This window comes from Montipora foliosa, chromosome 2, assembly GCF_036669935.1.
Source record: "Montipora foliosa isolate CH-2021 chromosome 2, ASM3666993v2, whole genome shotgun sequence".
Lineage (NCBI taxonomy): Eukaryota > Metazoa > Cnidaria > Anthozoa > Scleractinia > Acroporidae > Montipora > Montipora foliosa.
The window spans coordinates 43,439,664-43,449,663 of record NC_090870.1 but is presented as its reverse complement, the minus strand read 5'-3'; the positions used below and the strand labels follow the sequence as shown (position 1 = coordinate 43,449,663).

Below are 10,000 nucleotides of genomic sequence, written 5' to 3'. Positions count from 1 at the left end.
TATGGAGCTAACAGGACAGAAATGAGCTAATATCAAGCAGGGTTCGTAAACGTCATGCTTAATCTCTCTATTGTCCTAGTAAAATTACGCTCTCTACCCGGAAGTGGTCATGCAACTTATCACATCCGGTCTACGCTAAGAAATATTACGCACATTCTATTAAGTTCCATGTTTCAAAGATTTATCGGTGCCGTACAAGAGGAGAAATGGCTAGCGGATGTGAACGCCAGTGGGTCCTCGATTTTCATTGGCTAGCGGCCTTTTGTGTTGACATCTCTCGTTGAAGAGAGGGGAATAAAATTCTTCAGATTCGTCTTTCTAAAAAATATTTTCTCTTTACTAGTAAAAGAACCAATGGGGAATGTGCAATCGACGGATTTCCATAAAATTTGGACAGAACGTGCTCTGGTAGCACAATCAAAAGTTTGACATCATTCTCACCAATGACGTAGTTAGATCAAAATATTGATTTTTCAGAGGAATGCTATGTTCTAAACACTTAACTGTGAAGCTGGTAAAAGCACAGACCACAAAAGGCGAGGTGCCATAACCGTTTAGTTAGTCCACAATGCGGCTATCTACAGTTACTCTTTTCCTTTCCTTCGCAATTTTGCTGATGGCGATATCCATTGCTGCCAGAGGCAGAGGCGGCGGTCGCTCGAGTGGGTCACGCTCTAGATCAAGCTCACGTCGCTCTTCCTCCGGTTCCAAACCCGTAATCAGAAAAACTACACCGATCAAAGCCACGACTTTTCGTTCTCCTGTAATCCGCAGCCAAACCAAAGTTGGTTCCAAAAAAGGCACGTTCAAAAAGGTAGTGGCCGGCTACCTTCTGTATCGCTATGCTGTGAGCAACGCTCCTGTGTATAGCAGAGGCTATCCGATGTACCGCTGCTACGTTACCGTCCCTGAGGAACGAGCTGTCCGGATCACCTCTGAAGAACGGAGGTTGTTGAGTTCTAACGGCAGTCCATGTATCCAAGCACCTTCTTCGCAGACGTTTTCGCTTGCAGATGATATCGATCAACATCTCATTTCCTTGAATACCACCGTCACTTATAACAAGAGTGGAGAAACGAAGACTTACCACAATGACTCGGTTTCTCTCCAAGACATCTTGCAACAAGATTTTGAAGTGAAGACTCTTTCTCAATACAACACCACAATTGTGCCCAGAACGTCGTGCAGTCAAGTTGAAGAGAAAATCCGAGGTACAATGATTACTTTGTACGAAACAAACCCCAACAAGGCAAGCACTCGTTACATGAATGTGGCCCCTACCGTCTTGCTTGCAACGGTAGTTGCACTGTTCGGGGTTTTGGATGTCCCCCGAGTTTTTGCCAGTTTTTAGGTTTGAGCTGTTCCAGATAAAGTAATTTTGTGACTGATTTGTTATTCCAAGTTTTTTCTAACTTAAATACTATGCATTAATCGAAATATTTAAATATACCCGCTGATCCAACTTGTAAAGAAGCAGGTGGTTTCTTGACATTCAGTCTTGTTGCCGAATTTCAAGCAAGCAATTTTATGGCCCTAGGTGAAGTTGTAGTAATGTGAATCTAGAGTTGCGCTTGCCAATTTTTACTCAGTAAACGATTGTAATTTTTGGCTTGAGTTTATGTTATACCCATTGATAAAGGGTCATGTGTAATTTTACTTATAAATTGATGGTAATAAACATAATTACACTTCATTTTATGGTTGAATTATACTTTTTTTAAAGGTTAATTTCAAGTTTTTTAGATGGGTTAAAGATCACTACACCGTCACTCGGGGTAATTTTACCCTTCCTCTCTGATAATATTATCCTTGCTATATGTGTTATTTTAGAAGTGTCAAAGTGTATAATACCCATTTTACACTACTTTTCATCAGTAAATATACCATCCTTTTGAGAGTTAAACTGCACTTTAGAAGTTTGTGTAATCTTACACACACAAGAAAGGGGTAGCTGGGCTGGCAACAAATTTACACCATTTTTAAATGTAGTCTTTCACTATAATTTTTAGTGTGAAGAAGTTGGATGAAGAAGTTCAAGGTCTGGACAAACTCAGACACCGTTTATGTTTGCTCAAAATAGACTTGCGAGCAAATGCAGTTTTGTAAAACAAAGTAACATTTATCTGTACAAGGTATTTAATGGCGCAATGCATCGAAAGTAATGAGTCATTAGCTTCGCTGTTATGTAATTTGTCAGACATCTTGAGTTTGTAATAAGTTATCATTTTCCCTTCTGAGTTCATCAATAAAACATATTTATGGCGGAAAATTAAGTCCAATAATTGCCTAGAACATAACATTCCTCAGAAAATCATTATTTTCAACTAACTACGTCATTGGCGAGAATGACGCCCACTTAAGGTTTCATCAAATCTTCGAGCGTGTTACGGCCTGTTTTCGAGAAAGCCCCACAAACTACGTATCATTGGAAACCGTATGAAATGTAGAATTCGAGGGAAAAATCTATTTTGCCACTCTTTTAACCCTTTAACTCCCAGTGGCCATTTATAGATTTTACTCTGTCCAACGCTAGACGATTTTACTGGTCAATCCCCCCCCCCCTTCCCTAGGGCCTTAAAGGGTTAATAGACTTAATAAGGCGACAGGAGTCAGTAACAGACTGACTTATGTTTTGTTATATCAAATACGATCGCAGATGCAAAATAACAAGAGTCGACTCTAAAAAGACAGTCGACTCTAAATGGAATATTTGTTCGCAAATATAATTTTTATGTTTTGTCACGGCTTGTGCGTTTCCTGTTTCTATGCTAGCGATTATGTAATACAGTAAAACATGACATGGGCACGTGACTGGGGGCTCAAGGGAATTCACTCGACAGCGCGTTATTGGCTTAGTGACCTGGCATGTAGTAAGGGTCATTCTTCGCTAACCTTCTTCAAGCGTAGACGTATTTCGAATTGTTTCAGGTACGTTGGACCTTTGAATTACGTATATTCTTTCTTTTTTACGTCTCTTAAGTCCTTTGGTCCCCTAATAAGTTATCATTGAATATAAAAAAAATCTAACTTTGTTATATTTCGACCAAGACAAAAGATCTTGAACTATCAAGTAAACTAGGTGTTTGACCATGACTCTAATAGCTATTTATTGTATAGATACTGATGAAATACCAGGATTTCTCCTTTTACTAAAAACTCATATCTTCACCGCGCGCAGTGAACGTATCATTTTTATCTTTCACATGTGAGGATATAGCTGTCGTCATAGTAACGAAAAGGATTAGCCAATAAAACACGAGCTTCGTCTTCGATGTACGATACTTTTGTGCTTTAATATAATTCTTCTCTACTACATTAACATTTTTATTGCAAATTCTGATACTTTTAGCACTCGAAGATAAAATTCGTATCCCCGCGCGGCCATGTAATATCCTCTATATCTCTTTGGAGCGTAAGAAGTTAGGCGTGCTCATCGATGAAAAACTTTCATGGAGTTACCACATTTCTCATGTTGCATCAAAAATAAGTAAATCAATTGGTATTATCTCTAAGATAAGGCATTTTGTACCGCTGAGTACTTTACACCATATCTACAGGTCACTCATTCAACCATACTTATTAATGTATGGTATAGTAGCGTGGTGTAATACTGCAAAAGTTCATAGAACTAAACTTTTGACCCTTCAAAAACGAGCTCTTCGCCTAATGTATTTTGCTGATTACAAATCTCATGCAATACCGTACCTTTCTTCATTTCTTCTCGTCTTCTTCCTTTAGATATGCTCTATTTTAAATCTGTGGCTGTGATGATGCATGATGTATCAAACAACTTGACACCTCCTAATATATTTAACCTACTCATATTCATGCTTACGAGACGATATCATCGCAAAGAGGAGATATTTTCTTAAACGTTCGAGAATAGATATTCAAAAAAGATCTTTCTCAAGAATTGGCGTTAAAATTTGGAATAGCATATCTTGTGAAGTCCGCCAGATGTCAAAATCTAACTTCAAAAATAATGTTGATGATATCCTCTTACAAAGACTGCTAAAATATGATGATTACATTGATGTTTCGATAATATTGGCAAATTTTGACTCCTTAGTTTAGTATCAGTCATGTAGCTAAAAATTTATTTATTCAATTTAAACTACTTTTTTCATGTTTATTTATATTATACTGTACAAGTTTTAAGCTGTTCTTCACTGCACTAACTGTATTCTAAAACTAATTTATTTTATTTATTTATTTATTTTTATGTGAATGTGTAGTTATGTATTTGTAACCATTTTATCTGGAATATTTATTGTAAGCAATGCTCGCCTCGACTAGCTATTGCTAACTGCGAGCATTGCATAGTTTTGTGATATTTTATGCAAAATACATAATAAAAACTGAACTGAAACTGAACTGTCAAAAAAGCGTGAAAATTATCTTATTTTACTCGTCAATCCCCCCCCCCCCTAGGGCCTTAAAGGGTTAATAGACTTAATAAGGCGACATGAGTCAGTAACAGACTGACATATGTTTTGTTATATCAAATACGATCGCAGATGCAAAATAACAAGAGTCGACTCTAAAAAGACAGTCGACTCTAAATGGAATATTTGTTCGCAAATATAATTTTTATGTTTTGTCACGGCTTGTGCGTTTCCTGTTTCTACGCTAGCGATTATGTAATACAGTAAAACATGACATGGGCACGTGACTGGGGGGCTCAAGGGAATTCACTTGACAGCGCGTTATTACGTGGAATGCCGAAAGCATCCACGTCTTATTACCGGGCTGGTGTCTTTTTTTTGTGGGTAGTCACAAATGTGCATACCCCACGGATATTGAATTAATCTCCGATCGGGTGGACTGACTTATATTCCCTCCGGCATTTCCAAACTTCCCTGCCCCGTGGAGAACTCCTATGCTTCCTAAGCCATCACGAATCTTCTCTGCTAGCGCGTTAGACCACTCGGCCACCGTGACACACTTTCTTCAGGCTTTCCTCCCGCCATGATTGTTTCAGTACTAAACTATTCCATAAAGTGGATAGATGCTTTTTCTTTGAGAAAGGCAAGCTTTAAAGGTAAGGATAATTTTCTACGTTATTTCTAGATCTTGCTTCGTACTTGTGTGTTCCACTGTGATCATTATTATTTTGCATTCAACGAATACTTCATTGGAAGCATTTTGCATAGAACGAATACGTACTCCAATATTTCTTGGGAACCAGTTTGTTCGCCGTTTTGGGGTAGAAAGAAAATAAGAAAATAGCTTTCAACGGCCAAACAAGATAAAAAATGAAATCAAGTTTAAAAAAAAACGAATTAGCTATCGCCGTCACGGGGACTTCGCAGCCGTCCCCCATCCAAGTACTAACCTTATTCAGAGGAGCTTAACTTCAGCTGACACTTGGACTAGCATCAACGATCTTTATGTTAAATTCGCACATAGATCTTGTCGAACTTTATAACACTTGAAAGAAAAAAAACGCACTAACAAAAACCAGGTGTTATGCCGACATTTTGCCACAGATGCATCCTTTGTTTCGTGAGTTGTCAGTAAACACGCAAGGTATAACTTGATCACAGGCGGCCGCTAAAATCGATGTCACTTTCGATTTTGCGATTTTACTTGTATGACCAAAAGTACGATAGAAAAATTGAACTCTGATGGAACGTAACAAAAATCTCCCGAAATGTTTTTCGCTGATGGCAAATTGTTTTATTCTCGATCGACACTTCCTAAAAGTTCCTTCTGCTCTCCTTAAAAACTACATATTAATATTTATTTACTTTTTCGTCAATATTTGTTTTGCATAAAGCAGGCTAGCAAAATCTGTACCTTGCTTTGTTCGCATTTTTGAGCGTTAAAATAGAATTTTTGGGCGTATGTTCCTGACAGCAAAAGTCGCATATTTTGACGTCCCCCATCCAGATACTAACCCCGCTGGAAAGAGAAAAAAATTTAGTAACATTGGTCTTGGAAAGGTGTCAGAAGCTCAGAGTACACGCTTAAGCTTGTGGTGAAAAAGAAGTTGTAAATGATCAACATGTCAGCTTTGAAGCCAAATGTTTCTCGATTTCCTGTTATTTTCTTCAATCGTTCTGGGCTTAGTATTTTACTGAACCACATGTCTTCTTAGAGGGTATATAGCAAAGATGTCTACCATGGCACCGAAATGATTTACGATACCAAACAATGTCGTGTACTATTAGAGCTACATATTGTGCAAGGACTTGAATCTCCTGGAAAAAACAAAACGCAGCTCAGTTGACAGTTATGGAAAAAAACACTGTCAAGTTACTGCACTACCACACGCAATGCGTTCTTACTTTAAAAAATATCCCGTATCTCCTCAATTCTACCCCCCCCCCCCCCCCCACCTCCCGACTAAAAATCCCGTATCCCCACAATTTTTTTACCTAATTATCCCGTATCCTGATCGCTTCTCGGGCTTTTGGCTAAGATTAGTTTCTTGGCCAAGGGCTACGGTCAAGTACTGTTGTACAACGGACGGCACTTTTTCAGTGCCGTAAGGGGCAGGCACAGAACATTTTCGGCTGTTTGTCTGTTCTCTCGAGAAACGATGACGAGGGTTTTTTGGGTTTTTTGTTCAGCTCGAGTGTAGAATCAGGACGAACTGTTGTAGTTTCTTATAACTATTTCCTACTTGTAGCTTTTGTTGAGTTTTGAATCGATGATAGAGAGAGTTTTGGCGATCTCAATCCGGACTGGACTACTGGATTTAATGATTTTTCTTAACGAGATTTCAAGTTATTGTGGAACGTTTGGTACCAAGTTACTGAAATCAAGATTATGGAATTGTAAAATTAGAACTTTGGCCTGGACTATAAAACGCGCAATTACGGAATTTTTGAGCATTGAGAGAAATAGAGCACGGATGTTGTCTTCTTGTCTTCGCCGCGGCAAATTTATACAGTTTGCAAGGAACTAAACCAGGATTACAGAACCAGTCGTCGATTACAGGGCCCGGTTGTTCGAAAGCCAATTACCTTAATCCAGGATTAGCGTAAACTTTTGTTTCATGTTTTCAACTTTTTGGTCACAGTTTCCTTTGCTTATTTTTGTTTTTCAAGATTGACTTCTTATAATGTAAAGTTTTACTGAATATCAGCCTTGAACAGCATTTGGGAGTAGAGGATAAAACTCGTTTTAAAACCCAGTTTCTGAACAACTGGCCCAGGATGATAAGTTGTTGAACTGTGATTTGTAATAAGTTTTTCGGATGATTTAAGGCTGATCCTGTAATTTTTGGATGAAAGGAGTTAACGAAGCAAGTAAAACTGTAGGATTTGAATTAAGTTTCCTTCCAAAAAATAAATAAATAAGAGATCCCGTATCCTGGTAACCTGCTAATAGGGCTTCGTTGTTTGCATGTGTAAATTTAGTAACATTAGTAATGAGTTTTTACAACAAAAAACTTTAATTTATATTACAGATAAAAATGTTTGGTGTGTAGCCAGGCATGTTAAAAAATAATAAAAAGAAAAAAGTTGACACTGGCTAAAATATTGTGTTGGACGTTTCGGCAACTGCTGTTGCCTTCCTCAGCAGGGATAAAAAATGCAAAAGGCCATAGCGACATTAGATGGAAACTCCTTGTTGGCCAAACACCACATGTGCTACAATCACCAAATAGACTTGATGAACGTCGAAATCGTTGACAGGTTATCGGCATGGCGACAAAGACTTATTCTTGAGGCTTGGCATTCTTTGCGAGACACGAACGCTATAAACGAACATATAGCACTTCCAAACGTTTACAATAACATAAAGAATTTGTAGTAATATTTTAGAATGCTCTGGAGACCCTTGTTTTTATTGTCTATTTTATTTTGAAATATTCGTTGAGGTGCGATTTAATATTTATACGCATCGTGTACCATCAGGGCGCCGTTAGATTTTTGCATTTTTTATCCCTGCTGAGGAAGGCAACAGCAGTTGCCGAAACGTCCAACACAATATTTTAGCCAGTGTCAACTTTTTTTTTATTATTTTTTATATTACAGATGTATCTTTCTGGTAATCTTTCGCCATTGTCCGAAGTCTACCTGTACTTGAAGTTGACTGTAACTGGACAATTTGTGTTAACTGTTTGCGCATTCCACGGATACGCCCTTGTAGGCGTCTTGTTGGCTTAGTGACCTGGCATCTATTAACCGTCATTCTTCGCTAACCTTCTTCAAGCGTAGACGTATTTCGAATTGTTTCAGGTACGTTGGACCTTTGAATTACGTATATTCTTTCTTTTTTACGTCTCTATTATAATTTGGTTTTATCTCCTGTGTGATAATTCTAGTTCTTAACGCCGATCCTTGTTGTGTATTATTGTCGTTTGTTTTGCTGATATGCCGGGTAGCGTTCCTACTGTCCTTGTTTTGGGTCATTCTTTCGTTAGAAGAATGTGTGATGACTTGTTATCTCGATTTCATCCTCGCACAGACCAGAATTTCAATCTCTCAGACGCCACGGTTTGCTTTCACGGGGTTTGGCGGTCGCACAGTTCATTACAAAAATTTGGTTTTATCAACGGAGTTGATAATGTAAATTGGCCACCGTACAGAGATTCTAAAAGCTGACGTTTCGAGCGTTAGCCCTTCGTCAGAGCGAGTCGAGGGATTATGGGTTACGTGTAGTTTTTATAGTAGAGTAGGAGCTACGCTATTGGTGGTAACATGTCAACGTGAAAAATAGGAATATATTAGTTAAATGAAAAGCGTTCGTTAATACCGTGAGGATTAAGGGTGCCGATTTGAAAGATGAATTTTTGTTCCAGATTCTTGCGGCTTTCCGTCGTACCTAGATGTAGGGAAAGGCCGCAGATAGCCATGTGTTTTTTGGAATGGTTAGGCAGATTAAAATGGCGAGCGACTGGCTTAGATGCATCCTTGTCATTCTTCTCAACATCGCGAAGGTGTTCGCGGAATCGGTCATCTAGTCGTCTACCTGTCTCACCAATGTATAATTTATTGCATAACGTACAGGTTATGCAATAAATGACATTTGCGGAGGTACATGTGAAACGATCGGTGATCTTAACAGATCGCTTAGGTCCCGATATCTTGCTAGTGTTAACAATGAAAAGACAAGTTTTGCATCGTGAGCGCGCGCATTTGAAAGTGCCGGGTTGCTCGTAGTTTTGAGCGCGCTTCTAACTAAAAAGTTGCCTGCGTTTTTGTCGCGTTTGAATGAAATAAGTGGAGGTTTTGAAAAGATTCTACCAGTCTCGGGATCATTTTGGAGTAATTTAAAATTACTAAGAATGATGCTTTTGATTTTCGTGATTATGAGGATGGAAAGTGAGGGTGAATGGAATTCTGTCGTTCTTATCTTTTTGTGACGTTTGTAGTGATGACTGTCGATCAAATTGTTGGGCGCGATGATGGCCCGCTTTGACCACAGAGACAGGATAGCCACGTTTTTCGAAGAACTGGCACATCTCCTCTGATTTGCTGGAAAAATCGGAGTCATCACTACATAGACTACATAGACGTCGAAGTCTAAGGTACAGTACACACGCACGAAGTCTAAGGTACAGTACACACGCACGAAGTCTAAGGTACAGTACAGTACACACGCACGAAGTCTAAGGTACAGTACACAAGCACTACAAATTTTCCGCGATTTCAATTTCTCCGGCCAAGACAAACTTATTTTCACCATGGACATTACATCTCTATACACAGTCATTCCTAATAGCGAAGGTCTTCAAGCACTTAAACACTTTTTCGATCAACGCACTGTCAAAGAACCTAGCTCAGAAACGCTCCTCCGCCTTGCCGAACTAGTTTTAACGCTTAACTGTTTTTCATTCGCCGGCAACTATTACAAACAAATTAATGGTGTAGCAATGGGCACAAGAATGGGACCTAGCTATGCCAATCTTTTTGTAGGATATGTTGAACACCAATTTTTTAATCAGTACAACGGCCCCAAACCTGAACTCTACGGCCGCTACATCGACGACTACATCGGCGCTATTTCATCCAGCAGAGAAGAACTCGATCAATTTATAACCTCC

General features: G+C 38.8%; 1 protein-coding gene and 1 long non-coding RNA gene across 2 annotated transcripts in view; both read left to right on the top strand.

The window, feature by feature from the left end:
* The first annotated feature begins 552 nt into the window (after nt 1-552).
* On the top strand, nt 553-1,693 carry LOC137990838 (uncharacterized). The gene has a single exon (XM_068835946.1). It carries the CDS (start codon nt 569-571, stop codon nt 1,349-1,351), a length of 783 nt encoding a protein of 260 aa, XP_068692047.1. The 5' UTR covers nt 553-568; the 3' UTR covers nt 1,352-1,693.
* A 3,213-nt stretch (nt 1,694-4,906) lies between these two features.
* The window catches only part of LOC137990837 (uncharacterized), a 12,058-nt gene continuing 6,964 nt past the window's right edge, over nt 4,907-10,000 (top strand). The window contains exons 1-2 of the long non-coding RNA XR_011121566.1: nt 4,907-5,041; nt 7,989-8,192. This is a non-coding gene — a long non-coding RNA (uncharacterized lncRNA). The remainder of the gene's footprint in view (nt 5,042-7,988; nt 8,193-10,000) is intronic.

What these genes read in the sequence shown, in the direction of transcription:
- LOC137990838 (XM_068835946.1), top strand. Translation starts at nt 569, where the DNA reads ATGCGGCTATCTACAGTTACTCTTTTCCTTTCCTTCGCAATTTTGCTG.